General features: G+C 40.3%; 2 protein-coding genes across 2 annotated transcripts; both read right to left on the bottom strand.

Moving 5' to 3' along the window:
- Nucleotides 1-907: 907 nt before the first annotated feature.
- On the bottom strand, nucleotides 908-7,144 carry tnfsf12 (TNF superfamily member 12). The gene is made up of 6 exons (XM_034136801.1): nucleotides 6,440-7,144; nucleotides 4,948-5,029; nucleotides 3,364-3,420; nucleotides 3,191-3,214; nucleotides 2,974-3,101; nucleotides 908-2,072 (listed from the first exon to the last, which is right to left on the bottom strand). The coding sequence occupies exons 1-6, from the start codon at nucleotides 6,611-6,613 to the stop codon at nucleotides 1,797-1,799; spliced, it is 741 nt and encodes a 246-aa protein (XP_033992692.1). The 5' UTR covers nucleotides 6,614-7,144; the 3' UTR covers nucleotides 908-1,796.
- Nucleotides 7,145-8,008: 864 nt separating this feature from the next.
- si:dkey-19b23.15 (diamine acetyltransferase 2) lies at nucleotides 8,009-14,720 on the bottom strand. The gene is made up of 6 exons (XM_034136920.1): nucleotides 14,520-14,720; nucleotides 13,863-13,914; nucleotides 12,215-12,298; nucleotides 10,623-10,724; nucleotides 10,438-10,478; nucleotides 8,009-10,262 (listed from the first exon to the last, which is right to left on the bottom strand). The coding sequence occupies exons 1-6, from the start codon at nucleotides 14,580-14,582 to the stop codon at nucleotides 10,095-10,097; spliced, it is 510 nt and encodes a 169-aa protein (XP_033992811.1). The 5' UTR covers nucleotides 14,583-14,720; the 3' UTR covers nucleotides 8,009-10,094.
- Between the last annotated feature and the right edge of the window lie 4,101 nt (nucleotides 14,721-18,821).

Genomic DNA, 18,821 nt, shown 5'->3' on the forward strand with positions numbered 1-18,821 from the left:
TGTGTGTGTGTGTGTGTGTGTGTGTGTGTGTGTGTGTGTGTGTGTGTGTGTGTGTGTGTGTGTGTGTGTGTGTGTGTGTGTGTGTGTGGTGTGTGTGTGTGTGTGTGTGTGTGTGTGTGTGTGTGTGTGTGTGTGTGTGTGTGTGTGTGTGTGTGTGTGTGTGTGTGTGTGTGTGTGTGTGTGTGTGTGTGTGTGGGGACGAGGCATGTTTTTCCTCAAAGACCTTCAGCTATGTGGTCAGGTTCAGATTCAGGAAGTGAAAATTTAGATGGCTGCCGTGTGCAGAGGACACTCAGGGGATTCAGTGTGTGTGTGTGTGCGGTCTTATCGTGCTGTCATGGAAATATGAGGTGTAGGGAGGATGAGTGAGACTAAAAAGGGAAGAGGAAAACGATGAGGAAAACCAACAGGATATAACGTCTACATTTCAAAATCTGACATTTTTCCATCTGAAAACACACATTTTTGGCTCCAATTAAAAACACTACGTTCGCTGCAGTAAAGTGCTGAGGAGAAACCAATGCGGTCCGTCCACAAAAACTACTTATAAACAAGAGTGGGAGTGCTGAACCCACTTCTAGAAATACACACTGTTTGTATAATAGCAGGGAATATTACAGAAAGCAGCAGCATATGATAAATGGAATGAGTTTCAATCTAAAAAAGAGGTACAAAATAAAGAAGTTACAGTCTTACAATCTGACTGAGAACCAAAATTAGACGCTTAATGTAAATAAATATTGGATTTCATTTCCCATTTGACCGTCAATCGAAAATTTGAATGTTGTAGTTATTGTCTGCAAAGTTTTCAATATGTAAACAAGATAAAAAGTGATTTCCCAAATCTAAAAGTTTCCTTTCTGACTTTGAGAAACTTTATTATTTGAGTCATTGAAAGTCCAAAACAGTCCTTTAAAATAAATGTTTTATTTGTCTTATTTACTTTTACTTGGCCATATGAGGGCCTTTCCAATACTTTTGAATCACTGACTTTTAAGGGTAAATCAACAATTATCTGATGATTTGCAAGACATGGTTATTGCACCATCAAACAGATAACAAAGGCAGTTAAATGTCATTTAAACCTGTATGCTTTGCTTACTAAAAGTACTTTCAAAAAGTCAAGCCAACGCTATACACACAAATACCTTACAATCAGATTTGACCTTTAGAAAAGAGCACAAATTCACATCCACGTTATTCAAAACAAGTAAAATATGAGTGAAGTATATACAAAGTATTTCAAGAACACACATTGCATTGTTAAAGTCATAAAATCAGTATACTTGTTTGATTAATTAGATTTCACACACAGACGCTGCTTTGTATAAAATACCGTTGACAACTTATAGTGTCGAGATCCGACTCAGACGTGCGCTCAGCTTCCTGAGGCACCGGTGATATAAAAGTGGAAGGTGCATGCACAGCTTTACTGTCAGTCTTATAAAAAAAAAAGCACAATTAATTAATTGATACAAAGGCTACGAAGAACATCTTGTTTTTTCTGTTTATATAAAGCGCTCAATCGGCAGATCGGCTTCCATCACATCTGTTCTCTCGGCAGACTTGCATTGAGGAATTTCAACCTTCTTCTGGTTTTGGTTTTAATCCAAAAGTCTGCGTTTTGCATTCGAAAAACAGCACAGCTGTCAAGAGAAAAAATTCCAGAACAACTTCCACAAATGTTTGTCTTTCAAATGACGGTCTTTGGAAAGAGGCAGCGGCGTGATGGGACGCCCCGGACCAAATGTCATCCGTGCAAAGACTTCTGAGTTAGTATGAACAAGATCCAAAGTTCAGTTGACTTTGAAGATGCTGAAGATGTGAGGCGAGGCGGAGGGATTGCCCAGAGAGTGGAGTCTGAATGCAGAGCCTGTGATAGCCTGCAGCTCCGTGCCCTTGTCCAATCGGAGCAGGCCGGACACCTGGCACGGCTTCAGGAAGTGGAAAGGGTGGGGCCCGGCGGAGGGGGTCGTCCCGTAGCCCTCGATGCACTGCAGCTTCTGAGGCCTCTGGCCGCTGGTCACCACGTCCAGCTTCACATACTGAGACTGCTGCTCGTTGAACAGCACCTGAGGAGACAGAGCAGATTACCATCAGCACAACATGTTTCTCCTCAACCGTTCCAACGAAAACTAACCGACCCTACCTCGGGATTTCTGAGGCCCCGCTATCGTTTGGCTAGATTTTCTCCAGACTTCTGTCAACCTGACAAAACCGAGATTACCCGAAACCTGATATCCACCTCTCCAAAAATACATGATAAGTACCAGTACATCATGTTTGTACAAAATAATGGCTGTTTTTAATGAAGCCGCTTAAGGGAAGGAAACTTAGAAGTGGGGCTGCATCCAAAGACTGATTCACTTTAGTTGCATGAAGGAAATCTAACGTTTCATCACCACTTTACCTCTGGAATAGGAAGGTTTTGTCGATTGATTGTGAACATGACTTTCAAAATGAGCCCTTTGTCCCTGGCTCAACCAGGGTTAAGTTGTTGCTAGCTGGTGAAAGCTAGCGCCAAATTCACTCATTTTGGATAGAGTTTTGTCCGCTGGGTGTTTCACCTTAGTTCATTTGCATTTGTTGGCGCTGTGTCTGCCATTTCCTATAGCCTTCTCTTGGATGCATGCATACAATTGGAGGTTGACACGCGAAAACGTCCCAAAGATAGCGAAGTGAAGGAAAATAAAATATCCAGGCCCAGGGCAGCGTCTCAAATAGTTTGATACCAGTGCCAAATAGTGCAGTTACCTTCCTCAATACCTACCACATTTTGGTACAAAGACAAACTGTTTCCCGTTACATGTTCAATTATCTAATCTCCGCCACAGGGACTACATAAAATCAGCAAGGTTATTGATTGCAAGTGGGCAACATCATCAAAGAATCTCACCGATCCAGCATTAACTACCTGGCAATTGAGTGATGTTGACCTTTGTAAATAAACTACAACTCCCAGCACAAACTCACCTGGCAGAACAGGAAGTAGACGCCAGCTTTCTCCACAGTGAAGATGCCGAGTTCCTTGTTGTACTTCACCGCTTTAGTCATATTCAAGGTCCTCTCTTCCCAACCCTTTATCACACCACCTTCTCCCACTGACACACACACACACACACTCGAGGTTAATCATGTCATAGACAAAAATGTCACAGATTATCTTCCATCCGTCACTTTTACGACTTACCTTGCTGAGAGGAGACTTTGGTTACTGGTGGAATGTAACGGAGACATTGAAAGAGAAGGAAAAGGGAAAGTCAATTAAGATTTTACGAGTGCAATCGTATAGGGGTATATGATTGAAACCACTTCTGCAGATGCTACACGAGACGGCTATAAGGGATCTGCCAAGCTACTTACTCTCGAAATGAGACGCCGCTTTCTTTCCATTTCCATTCCTCCCTCGCAGCGCCCCCCCTTCGGAAAGGCAAGCAGAGACAGAATATGAATGGCAGAGAAGAAATACGTCTGTTTTTTTTTTATAAAACAATCATTCCCATCTGTATCTGTCTAATAGCATGTGTTAATTTGCGGTCTTTAAGATTAAACCTGGCTCTTTTTTTAAAACGGGATTAGCAGATGGGCAAAGGATTTCCTGTCACGTGCTTCAAAAATATTTCCTCAAACTGTTATTTTCAGTCAAAGGAGTGTGCCTTTTTTGCCTTTAGGGGCTAATCTTAGTGCCAGCTGGTCGCAGTCATCTAGAAAATACAAAAAGAAAAGAGGCGAGATAGAGTAAGGGAGGATGGAGAGCTGTGTGTGGAGGGGGGGGGGGGCAGACAAACACAAGATAGACAGGGGGAAAGTGAAGGCATTAAATGAAGCATGCGAGAGCTAAAAACGTTTAATAAGAGAAATGAAGTGCTGGAAAAAGAGAGGCAAAAAGGTCTCTGGCTCTTCTGTGACCCGAAATAGTCGATTAAGAAGTGAAGCAACAGCTACTCAGATAAATACAATAAATAAAACACTAAGAGGCCAAAGCAGCAGAATGCCTGCTCTTGTTACTCACTAACGGTTTATTTTAGCCTAAAGGGAGCGATTTCAGACACAGATACAACTCCAATACTGCGCGTAACTAAGAAGTACATTCTTTATGTTTGGAGACGGAGTGGCCAAACACCGGGGCCCCCTCCGATCGCACAGGAATATTAAGTCCCTGCTAAAATAACTCGCAGGTGGGTGACCCTGTAGATTTAGGATTTGCTATGGCCGAGTGTAAAGCCCTCAGGCTGGCCAGAGTTTCCTGACTTAAGCTGTCAGTCATCAGGAGAGAACATAACGGCAGTGTGCGGCTGAAACGCTGCACCGCGGTGGTCAACTTTCCACAAACTGGAAAAAGCTGTTAGCCCTATGAATTACAGGCACAAATGCAGGTATCGGTTGGGAAAGAAAAAAGCCAATATCAGCAGGATATAAATAGATACTTTGGTGAGACACGCAGCTCTCTAAATGAATCCTTTTGTCAGGAATCCAGCCTGTGAGGGTTCACTCGCGGACAATGTGAACCATCAAGCAGAAACCCGTGACGGTGACGCAAGCAGCCGCTATAAATACTGCAATGATAGGTCATCAAATATCACCGCTTTCACAACAAATCATAGCTGTGTTAGTCGTGTGCTCGGAGGGGAACGAAAAAAAATCTTATATCATTGGCCAAAAGCGTGCAACAAGGCCTCCGTCCCGCGCCAGCTGGTTTCCTGGGCTCTGAGGCCGCGCCGGTCAGACCTGTAATTTCTGAAATCCAGCTGCCTACTTTATCCTGTGTCAACTTTTAGCAGCGGGTTGTGCCTGTGGCCCGCTAGACCTGACCAAAGTGGCATGTGGTGCCAGCGTTTGTGTCAAATGTCCTTCCCAAAGAAAACAACAGAGCAGAGGCGAGGGCATTGTGTCTGTGGTGATTTGGGGCAAAGCTTCTATATGTTATTGGTGTGGAAGTAAGAGTACCGTTTCTTTTCACTCTGTGCCCGACCAGCAGCTCTCTCTTCTCCAGAATGAGCTGAACAATGGCCTTCCTCTGTGTGTTAACCTGTTGAAAGAGAGAGAAAAAACGCACCATTAACAAATGTCCAATAAGTTTATTATGACTTTTTTCTGGCACCGCTCCAACGCAGCCACAGACGGCCTTTCCCAGCCAGACAGCCACATAAACAGGCTCCTCTCTTCCAGTATGCTGCCCCTCGCATTAGAATAGGTCTACCACTTCCTCAGAGACGCGTTGCGACATCTAATGCATGGTTTTAGTGCTTGGCATTCCTCGCATCTTTACTCCTGTTTCTGAGAAATAAATAGTTTTTTGTCGAGCTATCAAAGTTTACAAATCTTTGGCAGGGGGCCTGAGTGACCGAAGAAGGCCTTAGATGAAGCAAGAGGGATAGTGGCTCGGGATAGTCTGTTTAAATGTACTGCTACTGTGGAAATGGAGGCAGCGACTTGCTCTTCGCTCTCCAGACGTTCACTCACTGGCTCTCATCAGGAGTTGGCCAACGGTCAAATGGACAGAACGGGGGCCCCTTGGGAAAAGCTCCAGCATCAACACTCCACGTGTCCAATTTGGGGTGTGTGTGTGTGTGTGTGTGTGTGTGTGTGTGTGTGTGTGTGTGTGTGTGTGTGTGTGTGTGTGTGTGTGTGTGTGTGTGTGTGTGTGTGTGTGTGTGTGTGTGTGTGTGTGTGTGTGTGTGTGTGTGTTGTGTGTGTGTGTGTGTGTGGGCCTGTCAACGTCACACACAGCCGACCTGTCCTTCTGATCTCAAATCCAGTGCAACTAGGTTTTGTAAATACTGTGAACTTGAAACCAGAAGAGTTTCCATCAGCTCCTTTTTGGCTGCTTTTTGGAATAATAATGTGTGATGCAACCTCGTTTAGAATTTTCTGCAAGTGCAAGAAGTCTTAAAACTGCACTATGCATGAGATTGCACAGAGTTCAGCACTGATTTACATCCTAACCTGTGAATAAGAAAGCTTTGCATGTTGCAAATGCTTTACACTTGCCTCACTTTATCACCGAGCCTCTGCGCAGTCAGTACAAAGTGCTAACAAAGCCAAATAGTTGAGGCTTTCCAGTAAATTGAGATAAAACTGCAGCACAACTGGCACCAGAGTAATTAAACATGGCGGGGGCAGCAGCAGAGGGGGGTGGACACAGAAATAAGCAGTAACTCCACACAACCTGACTGCACTTATTGGTAAGCAATAAAAGTGCCAAGTAGAGAAATGGTGCAATATAATAGAGTACGTGCAAGGGGGGGAGAGAGGAGGAGGAGGGGGTGAAGTGTGGACTTGCATTTTTCCATACACCCCCCGCAAACATTCCCGTAACCGCAGCCACACACAAAAAGTTACATAATAAAACACTTAAAGCTCTGAAGTGGTCGCGGGGTTGTAAATATTACTCTCGGTGCGAGTATGCATGCTATGCGTAAGAATGCAAAATACAAACCTGCTCTATTCGGTCCTGCAGGATCTTGAAGGACTGAGACAGGTCCCGCGTTTGTCTCCAAGTCCACGCCGTGAACAGCGCGCTGCAGGCGGCCAGGGACAGAGCCACCAGGGCCAGAGAAGTCCAGAAGACCCGCAGCTTGCGCACTCTCCTCCTCTGCAGAATGCGATGCATGTTGGGTGCAGATCAGACTGCTACTCACCGCCGAACCCCCACTGCCACTTCATTCCAGCAGAGCATGAAGTCCCTCCAAAGTGTCTAAATGTCCATTATTGGCTGAGAAACAAGTGGACAGAGTATGCTTTTCACGCGTCGATCTTTCCTGTTTATCTCAGGATTGTGTCTAATAGATGAGGGTTCCCGATCTTTTCCTCCACATCCTCCAACTACGTCCAATCGCAAGAAAAGTGCAAGCTGCGCACATGAACTGTTGCATCCTTCTGCCTGCGATTCGTTGACTCAGCTCTCTTGTCTTCCCTTTAAACACCGCGCTGGGGGGTCACTATTAGACAGACAGACTGAGCACACACATGAGATCCAACACACACGCGCACACACACACACCCGGAGACTTGGAGTAAACTTTCCTCGGTGCTTTGATATTGTGACAGTCGCGTGCGTCCGCAGTAAAAACTAACGATGTGAGCGCAGGAAAAAACAAACGAGGCGCACCGGGGCTTCCTCCGCTTCTGCACACACTTTCATCAACTTGCATGCCCTGGAAATATGTGCCTGTCACGCGTGCAGCACTTCCGGTTGTAACCGCACGGGGGCGGTAGTGCATCGTTAATAACCGGTGGGGATGATCAAGCAAACTATTGATGTATATCCCCAAAAAACAATAGCTTAATCTGACATGTAAAAAATTCCACACTATGTTCTTTAATCTATGTATTGCACAATTATCATTGGTATTTTTTAATACAATATTGTTGTTTTACTGTATTTTACATACAATTAATATTGACTTACAATACAAAATGTGGCCATCAAATAAAATATGTAGTAGGCTATATAAGGTCCTTGGAATTAAGCCTTTATTTACTAGCTGCCACATAAAAGTGATGACAGTATAAGTTATTAATAATAATAATGCAGTTATATAAAATATGATCCTGAAATGGGCCATTCAGGGATGCTTTTAGTTTAGTTTTTCAACTTAAGTACAATTTGTAATTCAGGACTTTTATTTGTAACATAGGATTTCTACACTATGGTAATATTATTTGTATTTACTTAATTTGACCACTTATAGAAACCTATAAACTGAGCTTCTTTAGGACTAAAATGATATCTTAATTATAATTTTTTTAACAAAAGGGACAGATGGTGTTAGTAGGCCCCCTGTAGGTTGAAGGAAATGGCACTCTGCCTAAAGTTTCCCTTTTTGATAAATAAATGTTCTTTCTTTTAAGCGTATACCATATAATACTATATATTTCAAGTAGTTATTTTTCCAAATAATTTTTTTGAATGTATGTTTAGGTATTGTATATTTTAATATTTTTTTTATAAATATGTAATTAAATCCATAAGCACGTGTATAGGAGAAACCATGGCACTAAACACTTTTTGCACCTTAATATTACATCTTTATTATTCAAACATTTCAGACACATTACAACTTTTTCTCTGCTGGCAAAAACATGTATTACTGCACTTAGGTTCTTTGTGACAACTTAACAGCACTTCAATTGTGCAACTGTGCTCAAAACATCAACATTGTGCACCGTGTCGAACAACCAAATACCCTGCACATTAAAATCGGAATAAACCCCCTAACATTTAGTCATGTTTTTTAGCCCAAGTTGCTCTTCAATGCGTGTTTTATTGCAAAAGTTTCTCACGAGGAATTTGTGAAACTCTCTTAGGAATCCATGTTGGGAACAAATCCTCAAGTTGTATAATTTAAGGCTCTGGTTCTGGTTTCTGATGGGAAGCTGCCGACAGGAACATTTATAAATATCTTCATGTTCCCTCGGAGTCTATTGATTTTGTGAGGCATGCACTCTTGATAGAACAATGACGGCACTTAAAATGCAGTCATGAGAGGAACGTATTTTCCAACCCAATGTCCCAAATCTGAAAAAAACTGTGCATTCTTCACTCAATTATTTTGTAAACAAAGTATGAAATGAAATGCAAATTGCAAAACCCACAAAGCAGGGTCAGTGGTTCTAACTTGTTTAGAGTGAGCGAAAACAAACTAAATTTAACCCACAACTCAGACTGTTTTCATTATACTGCTGGAAATGATACAGAAGGCCGTCTTTAAAAAAACAAAACAGATACTGGATATGAAACAGAAATGCAAACCACAATAATGCCCTTTTTCCTTTTAGCATGACAGGTTCAAAGACAGGGACTGAGCCGTCCAAGACTTTTATTTTTCAAATTCCACCAGATGGCTTTTTCTTTTGTCTGATTTCGAAGCTCATTTCTTTGAAAGGAGCCCAAAGAGTTGGTTGTTTGGCTGCATGGAAGAAGGTTTAACTGATTCATTTACTCCACAATTTCATCCCTTAGTACATACATAGGAAGGAAGACAGTGCAGGATTGTGCTTCACAACAGCTTTACAGCACTCTTCATCTGGAAGACAACAGGAGTGACTAGTTCTTATAGATTATTATACATTTAAAGGGACTCTTTTCTAACAGTCTTACAGTGACACACATACAGCACATCTTGGCTTTTTAATGCATAAACAGTTTTTGGGATTATTGTGCAAAAACAAGGATTTCATTTCTAGAGTAATTATTTTTAAAGGTGCTCTGGGTCATAACATATGACAAGGGAAAACCACAAAACACATACTTCATTTATTAGTTATGTACTTTTTAAATGTATTGCATAGGCCCCGTTCCAATACTTCCAACTAATAAGTAAATTGATAGGTTGCTAAACCCCTTTTCACAGAACAAGGCATGGGCGGTAGATGTTTATGTATGTGCAGTGCGAAGCAAGAGCATTACCTCGTACGTTAAGAGTTTGGAAGGCTGTGTCTTTTTTAGTTTTTATCCTAAATGCGGAAACACCAATGTTAGCTTTAATTGTTAGCATGCCTGGCTAACTAGCTACTACCAGTAGTAACTGAGCATTACATCTAAAAGCTCACGTGCATACTAACTAACTGCGGGATTACAAGTTAAGTATGGTGTGGTAGCCATATCTGATATAGTTTATGCTAACGTTAGCGCTCCTGTCCTGTTCCTTATTGGATTTGGGAACGTTTAATTCCAGCAAATCTAGTGAACTGATGCTAGTTAAGTAATGCAGACAGTACAAGCTAATAAGATGATGCTAACTACAGCTAACATAACTGCTAGTTGTTATTACACAGTAGTTGTTGTGATTTGAGAAGCCAATAACATTGACAATCATCTGCTTTAAGTGTGTGAATCCTGCTTTTGATTCCCGCTATGTGAAATAGTTGTTTAAAATGTTGAAATCCGCCATCTATATTATTGTGCTAACATTAAAAACGTTATAGGCTTAGTAACAGTAATAAAGGGGGGCTTATCAAACAGTCAATATTTTTAAATGATCTGCTTTTTGATTGTCATTGTCGAGTTTTGGAACAGGGCCGCTGAGTGGAGCTCTATCCCTGCACTGTGTGACCTCACGGCTGCAAAGGTCAACCTGTCCGGCGTTGGGTTAGGGCTGGGCCAGGTGCTCCAGCGCCTCGCCCTCGCAGCGCATACAGTGGTAGCCCATGTCAGCCGTGATGTCGAAGCTTCCCTGGCTGAGGTAAAAGTCCAGAGATGGTTTGTTCCAGTCCAGGACGGTGAAGTTGAGCTGGTTGCAGCCGGCAGCTAGGCCCAGCTAAAGGAGCAGAAACATAGACATGAGTACGGCTGTGCTGACATTAGGTATTGGAAAGTATCTAAACTGCAAGACATGTCATTCATTATTCTGCAAGAGAAAGGGCACAAAGTCCACCTTCCATAGAACATATATTTACTGTCAGTGCCAAACTTTGGGCTAATGTTTTACTCACCTGTGCTACTTTGCTCATTAGTGCTTTACCAATGCTTTTTCCTGAAAGAAAGATACCATGAATTACTCCAGAGTTTCCTGCACATGAAGTCAAATTTCTTTAAATGTGAGTCTTGTTTTTACCATGCCACTCTGCTTACTGTATAACAATAATAATATGACTATTTTTAAGACAATTTGCTGTACCTCTGAACTCAGGCATCACGTACAAGTCCTCCATATAAACAGCTCTGCCTGACCATGAGCTGTAGGAGTAGAAGTAGAGTGCATATCCGATTTTTGTATGGCCTAAAAGAAGAAAACAGAAAAGAGAAAAGTCAGCACGCCAGGAACATCATACCATAGTATATATCTCTCTTATAATTTTTAACAATTTATCTATAAAAGGGGAGTTCAGTTTTAACAACTTCTTGTTACTGCCTTCTTACTTATGATTGAGGATGTTTTGGCATACAATCTATTATTTCAGAGACAAAATCATTTATATTTCCAAGGTATATAACTAAGGCATCACATATCCAAAAAAACATTTGACCACAACTTCACAGAATTAAGACTATTGATGAAAAAAACACGTTAACGTGGACTGTCAGGATCTAGCAGCCTGTCACAAGCATTGTAAAAGTCTTGTTCAACTTGCTGCTAATCGGCTAGATTTCAACATGGCATTCACAAGTTAGCGCATGTTAATGTTCTCATTACTGTGTGGAAAAGCAGTGTGTTAACCTGGTTATATAAACTGTGTAAGGAAACAGGCCTCATCTGCAGGCTGGTGGTCACACAGCTAATGAATACAGATTGACGAACTCAGTAACTGGGGGGCAACAAGTGTTAAATGCAGCATCTCTATAGCACGTGTTTCTCACTTATTTAAGAAACATTACACCTGTTCTTTTCCTGCTATCAAATTGTAGCTATGAGCACTAATATTCATCAAAGGTGCATTAAGCTGCCCTTATTTTTTATAGTAATAGTTGATAAATGACATTAGTTATCACCTGACTGCGGGGCGTTTTAGTGTCTGTCGGTTCGTTGTTTTGGTTCGACCACACCCAGCGTTGCTGCTTTGGTTCACTCGCCAAACTGCGATTTATAACATTTCTTACTAAATATTGGATTCACTAGTTTGTCAGAAACACAACTTCAATGGAAAGATATCTAAATTCAACAATAGCTTTGTGAGACCACTCTGAGATTACCAATTGAAATGGACTTTTGGACTCGCAGTAATAATTAGCTTCTAAACAGTTGCTCTAGAAGCTGATAGAGCACCTCAGAGACCTTTGTATTGTCACAATAATGTCACTTGTGGTTGAATAGTTTCTTTATAAGTGCATTGGAATTGTCTCTCCTCTTTATTTTACAACACAAAACTACTCAAAAAGCAAACAAGCATGTACAACAATTTGTTGTTTCTTGCTACAGTCCACACTTATAATCCTATTTGGCTAGATGTACGGTATATATTATATTTACTTTAGCCACTTTGAGCAGGGGGAAAAGGCTCAAACTGATTGGCTGAGCACAAAGGAAACCTGCTGCTCGGGTTTTTCTGTACGAACATGTTAAAGCATGTTGTTCCATCAGGCTTTATTGAGGTGATAAAACGACCTGCTAATACATCACTAAGAGGTGTAGTGTACCGATTCTAATTCATGGGATAATTGTGTGATCTTTTTTTCAGTTTGTATGCAAATAGCTCCCTCGCTCAGACATTAACATAATGCTTTGTGAGTAGTGAAGTAGGATGAAACTAGGCTCTTGATGGTTCCCCTCACCTTCTTTGGTTTTGTGCTGTTCAGGCACTTCAGCGACGATCCCATGGAAGAACGGGTTCTTGGAAAAGCCGTCCTGCTCCAAGTCTGCACATAAAATACAAAGATACTTCTATAGGATATACTGTTGATGGTTCATCCAGAAAATAAAGTCATACTTTGGGTTTATTTCAAGTTATGGAATTGTTTAAAATGAACTCATGGGAAGGGTTAGGCTAATATGCTACTGTTACATGATTGAAATGCAGGTTACTAGCAGTTGAGCAATGTACAACAACACAACCAATATAGGACATTTACATGAAGGAACAAAAGTATCTGTTGACTTACTAAATGCTGTTTCTATGAGCTAAAACAATGGTAATGCAGACACACAAACCGTTAGTGTGCAAATAAACAGGTAAACAGTCTATGTACAAACAAACATCCTGCTAGCTGTGGCCTGAGGCTCACAGCATGGTGGTTAAGATTAGAGATGTCCCGATCCGATCACGTGATCGGGGATTGGAGCCGATCACGTGATTTTCAAAAGATCGGAATCGGCAGAAAAAAATCGGGGATCGGGAATTTTTTTTTTTTTTTTTTTTATAAAATATTTTAATTATTTTATTTAATGTTACAAAACAAAAATGACCATGTTCACGTCTTAAAGTCATCCTGAGGCCTTAGTTTTGGTTTAAAATTACACAACATCATGTATGTGTTAGTTCTTTTGGGCTTGTTTTCATAGACCTGGTTGCTTATTTCTCTCAAATCTGGCAACAGAGTGGGCGCAGTGTCTAATAGTAGCAGTAAGCTAACAAGAGGCTACGTTCAGCTGGTGCCTCGGGAGTCGGGACAGAGAAAATGTCAGGAGTTTGGAAGTATTATAAAATTGAAAGCGAAGGCAGTGTAACAGCCAGATGCAATGTTTGCAAGGCGGAGGATCCGCGTGGTGGAAAGAACAGAGCTACGTTCAACACGACCAATCTAATACAAACACCAACAACAACACGACGAGTACACAGCGGCCACTCAGGTAACGGCACTGAAACAACCAAACTGCCCCAGAACAGTGAAAAGGCCAAACAAATAACAGCCAAGATAGCTGAATTCATCGCGTTGGATGACCAGCCGTTATCTGTTACCTTTTTTTTCTCTTAATGCATTGCATAAAGATCGGATCGGGAAAAATCGGTATCGGCAAATTGTCAAAATCAAATGATCGGAATCGGATCGGGAGCAAAAAAAGGTGATCGGGACATCCCTAGTTAAGATAAATATAAGGAGAAATTAGTATGTTACGTAACATTATGTTATATTCCTAAGTGAACAACTCAACGTAAAAATGTCAATGGTTACAATGTGTAATATTGCAACCACGGGAAAAGGAAACAGAAAAAAATAAACTTAACAAATCGGTTTGTTCAAAATGTCTTAAAGTCTTTCTGCTGATGGAAACAATGCAATATCATTGAAAGCTCCAGGAAGGCTACAAAATGGACGTTGTTGTGAGACAGTACTCTATCCAAGGTCAATGGGAACTATCCATCTCTGCTGGAAACATTGTATGGCCTCTGGATATCACCTTGTTTATTAATGAAGGTCATAAACATTTAATCATAAGGGAGAGCAATAAAGGGTTATTTTTAAACCGTTGTTAATACAGTACCTCTCTGTGTGACTTTCACATGGTCTGCCACTTTCTCATATTCAGCCAACTCCTGTGAACAAATAAAAAGACCCATCATTTATTATTACTTCTGAAATATCACAAATACCAATTCCTTCACCTTAAAACATCCTATAACATGACAATAATTTTATTTTGGTTTTTATCTAGGCTACTCTCATTCAAATATAGTTCTTTATACCTGATTTATTATTCAAAAATACTGTATTAAAACTAAAACATGTAGTTTAAAATGACACTTTTTATACGAAATATCTTGGTTTCTTCTTTTCTAAGGACACATTGTGGTTGTCTTACATAATACACATTAGTAAAAAAACACCTTATTGTTATTTGTTTTATCATGTTTGTATTTGCATTGCATTTGATATTGAGGTTATCCAAAAGTAAGGTTACTTTACTGTTATATTTTGATACTCAGATGACGTTACTGATTACATTTCTTGACATGTGACTAGTTATTGTAACGGATTACATTTGTACAGTAACCCCCCCAACCCTGCTTGTGCTTGTGCGCTTCAATAACACCAATAATGAAATGCCCATTATCCAATAACAGCTAAATCGTGTTGTATTTATGCATTATGCACTGACGTAAACCCGTGAGTCACTATATCTGTGCACGTGCCGCCTCACCACGATCATCCGCGCGATGTCCTTGCAGTCCTCCACGTTCGCGGCCCGGATAGAGAAATCCATGTTGTGGGTGTTTGGGTCTGGGGGTGTGAGGCTCACAGTGTGCCGGTTGTTTACCAAGGGTCCGGGCGGATGTGGCGTGAGAAATTACTGTGGAAGGAAGGTTCCGCAGCTCTGAGCCGTCTACTTCCGCCTGAACATGCTGAGAACTAGCGCCCTCCCCCAGGACGGAGGCGAGAAAGGGGAGGGGTTACGGTCGGATAATCAAAAAATCAGCTCCTAACGTCTAACCCTATCGTCTATTCCTTGACCTCTGAGTGAAACGTCATGGGGTTAAGGGATAGTGGATAGGAGAATTCAAAAGGACTTAGGAGAAGAGACTGCGGTACTTTAGAGCAGTGGTTCTCAAACTTTTTTCAATAATGTACCCCCTTTGAAAAAAGAATTCAGCCAAGTACCCCCTGATCAGCGCAAAAAAAAATTGTTAGGGAAAAAATGCCTATATAAAGAGGTACAGTACAGTGCTGCACCATCAGTGTCTGATTTATTAAAACAACAACCTTGTAACTGAGAAACACTTAAATGCTACATTTCAAATGTTTACAATCCATCACTAAATTCATGGCAAACCAATTTTAACATCATGCAATAACACTGAGACGACATTAGCTGCATTGAACTGATCTTTTTTATAAATTGTATTTACAATTTAGTGAGAAACATGGGCTTGTGCTTCACTGAGGATCTTTGTCATTCTGAATCTGGCCTATCATAAAATGCACCCCACCCAAAAAGATGTTTCTATTAATCCCACCCTCAAGCATTTTTCAGGGTATAGTTGTAGGACTAGTACCAATGAATGGAGCAAGTTTCATGAATGTGACCCTTTTATTTTGTAAGATATTAAGGGGGGGCATATTGTGATAACCAGGCCTGTCATAACATGCACCCCCCCCCCCCAAAAGATGTTTCTATTATTCCCACCCTCAAGCATTTTTCAGGGTATAGTTGTAGGACTAGTACCAATGAATGGACCAATGAATGGGGCACATAAGGGGGGGGATACACATTTAACTACAATAGCTAGTTACATGTCAAACTTAATACATCAATCAAAAGCATAGACTCTATTTTTGTTAAATAAATCAGGTGTCTACCTACTGCACTAAAAAAGACATGTATTTAATATAAAGAAGAATGAAAGTAGCCTAAATATAACCCATAAAAACAATTAATTCAGTACATCTACATATAATACATGGATCTTTATTTCATGATGTATTGTAACACTGTAATCCTGCAATTAATCTCTATTTCTTTGTTAAATATAACAGTAATCTGACTACTTGTTTTTTGTAAATGTAATACAGTTACCTTTTTTTGGTGTCCTGATTACGTAAACTCGTTACATGTACCGTAATCCGTTACTTCCCAAACCTGGGCAGGAGTTTGTAATCTGTTTCTGTTTAGCAAGGCAAGGCAAGGCACTTTACTTTACTTTACTTTACTTTACTTTACAAAAATGAAAGACATTAATAGCATTTAAGAAACATATTATGAAATGATATCTAAAAACACTAATTTAAAAGCAAAGATACATGAATTACAGTTACACTGCAGTGTGAGATACACACATCTGAACGAACCCCCCTTTGGAAAATTATAATCTGACCCCATGGTACCTTTTCGTTTTCGCCGAAACTATTCCTCTTTTTTATTTTTAAATGCACATAGTTAAGTTTACCTTGTCTTTCGAGGACTTTTTTGGTGTCCTCCGTGAACCAGGGTCTTGAAACCAAAACTAATTCCTGTACCCCATGGTACCTTTTTAGTTTTCGCCAAAACTATTCCTCTTTTCTTTAAATGCACATTAGTTAAAGGGGACCTATCATGCAAAATGCACTTTTGTACGTCTTTTATTCATGAATATGTGTCCCCGGTGTTCCAGGGAACTCACCAAGTGTCAGAAAACACAACCCTCTCTATTTTCCTCCATACCCAAATCTCTAAAAAAGGGGCTGCAACGGATCTGATAAAAACTGATCCAGATTTGAACACTGTCAGGACGGTGGCGCTACGGCTATTGGGCCAACTCCACCAATCAGGAGGAGACAGGCACGGCCATTGCCGTTCGAAAGCGCTGGAGACGCTGTAGTACATATGCCAGGCCAGTAGATGGTGCTGTTCTCACAGAATCAGCCCTTGCAAAAACAGAGCTAAAACAATGCAAATTGAGCGAAATGAGGCATGGCTAAAATGCATGATCTGTTTGGTATTTTGAAAAAACAAAGTATAAATATGCCTTATATAGGTATGGTCCTACACTATATTATTCAAATATAGCATGATAGGTCCACTTTAAGTTGTCTTTTCTAGGACTACTTAAGTAATTTATAGGGTTTTTTCATGTCTAGCAATCCTGAACAAAAAGTATTTTAACTTGGAATTATTACCTTAAAATGAGTAATTATTGACAATTTTTTAATTTGAGCTACAATCCTTTACAAAGGATGCTTTATTTATAAAGTGTTACCTAATAAATGTGTGCAATTTGAATGAATGGGTATATTTGCTTTACACTATAACACAACATATAGATCAAAAACATTCAACATATTTGATACTCCTGGGCCTAAGGGTGGCGCTGTTAGTCAGCCATTAAGCTTCTTCAAACTGCCTTCATATTTTGGGGAGGAACATTTTGACCTGACCTTATTTGTCGTGACACTGTCAGCTCAAAGTTTCCCTTTTGACTTGCCACCATTTCCCCACAGTTTCAGGCTGAAATGTACACTTTTCATGTATATAAATCATAATTTAGCTGACAATTTGTCATTTAATTGGCTAAGATCATTAATACTGAAGGGAATACACCTCTTTGATTGAGCTGAGCCCTCTCACAGGCTTTTCCTCAGGATAATCTTTACATTTTTTGCAGAGCCATTAGCATTTTCTTAGATTCTCTTGCTTCAAGGTTCAAGGTTCTTTATTTGTCAAACGAACATAGCTACAGTATAGGTATGTTGATGAAAATCTTGTGTCACAGGCTTCTCCAACAGTGCAACACAAAACACAGATAAACAGACAAATATAGTGCAAATAAATAGTAATCTTCATCTATCCAATGCTTTTTCTCTGGGAGGTAACAAACCTGTCAGCCTCTAGGTGGCCCTAGCGAGGTGTTAGACTTGTGCTGTTGTCACTTAGTTCATTTAATTGTATAGGATCAGTGGCAGATATAGTTGACCTCTTCTATTACTAAGGCGTACATATTTATTCCTTAGTCTAATTTGATAGCTTTCATTGCATTTTCAGTTCATGAAAAATACAAATATTGTGTACTGTATATCTTTTGAGAAGATCCTAACAGAGCTAATCACTGAGTGTGAGTTACTATTTCTAAACAGAAGCTGTTTGATCTTGATTGTTCATAAAATTAAGTCATTCATACTGCCGTTATCTGTTATCTGTGGGTTATCATGTGTGGGTGGATGGCTGTCATCATTCTCTATAATATTAATATTTTGTTTTTCCAGATATCATTCAATCTAAAACAGTCAAATTCTACAGAAGGTGTCACTACCAGAGAGGTTATATTGAGTTCAAATTTCCAGTGACGCGCAGTGTGGACATGTCATCAAAACTGTGATCTTGGTTGTCAGAAATAAAAAATGACCTCATGAATTAACACTGTTTTAAACGGACATAATGGCAACTCCCCAAAATCCGACGTTTAAGGAACTGAGAATCGTCTTCTTCCGTGGAAGCCTGTCAAATGAATCCCTCTGACTCAGACACACACATTGCCTCTGCAGATGACATCTTCTCATAAAAAGAGAAGCGGTATACATGCATGACCTCACTCTCTGATACCAGCTGCTAAATAATGAGCTTTACCAGACATGTCAGTAAAATGGTACCCCACCCACCGCCTAAGGGTGGAGGTAACGCTCCTGAAAGCTCCTCTGTTTGAATAAAGTCACTTTCTTTGTGTGTTTATATGTCTGATTAGAATAAATAACGAGTTCAATGTACTAATATACAACAATATGTATAATTTGAGATGGAATTGGCCCTGGAATATTTTTGAAAACATTTTGGTTTCCTTGCCTATTTCAAAATTGAAGGCACAGATAGGCAGCAAACATGTATTTTTTTAGCTTGTTTTTATTGATATTAACTTAGCAATTACATGGAATGCATTGATACCACGAGTAGGGCGTAAAAAACATCCGTCTTTTGACTCCAAATTATGTTTTGGGACCCTTATTGTGAGGCAGAGGCAGTGGCGTGCTCAAGCCA

This window comes from Trematomus bernacchii, unplaced genomic scaffold, assembly GCF_902827165.1.
Source record: "Trematomus bernacchii unplaced genomic scaffold, fTreBer1.1, whole genome shotgun sequence".
Lineage (NCBI taxonomy): Eukaryota > Metazoa > Chordata > Actinopteri > Perciformes > Nototheniidae > Trematomus > Trematomus bernacchii.

Excerpts from the sequence above, each read along its gene's own strand:
- tnfsf12 (XM_034136801.1), bottom strand. The coding sequence starts at position 6,613 with ATGCATCGCATTCTGCAGAGGAGGAGAGTGCGCAAGCTGCGGGTCTTC. Across the intron at positions 3,421-4,947 it reads GCACAGAGTGAAAAGAAACG|GGGGGGCGCTGCGAGGGAGG; the intron begins GTACTCTTACTT and ends GCCTTTCCGAAG. Across the intron at positions 3,215-3,363 it reads AGCGGCGTCTCATTTCGAGA|TAACCAAAGTCTCCTCTCAG; the intron begins GTAAGTAGCTTG and ends ACATTCCACCAG.
- si:dkey-19b23.15 (XM_034136920.1), bottom strand. The coding sequence starts at position 14,582 with ATGGATTTCTCTATCCGGGCCGCGAACGTGGAGGACTGCAAGGACATC. Across the intron at positions 12,299-13,862 it reads TGTGAAAGTCACACAGAGAG|ACTTGGAGCAGGACGGCTTT; the intron begins GTACTGTATTAA and ends TTTTATGTGCAG. Across the intron at positions 10,263-10,437 it reads TAATGAGCAAAGTAGCACAG|CTGGGCCTAGCTGCCGGCTG; the intron begins GTGAGTAAAACA and ends CTGCTCCTTTAG.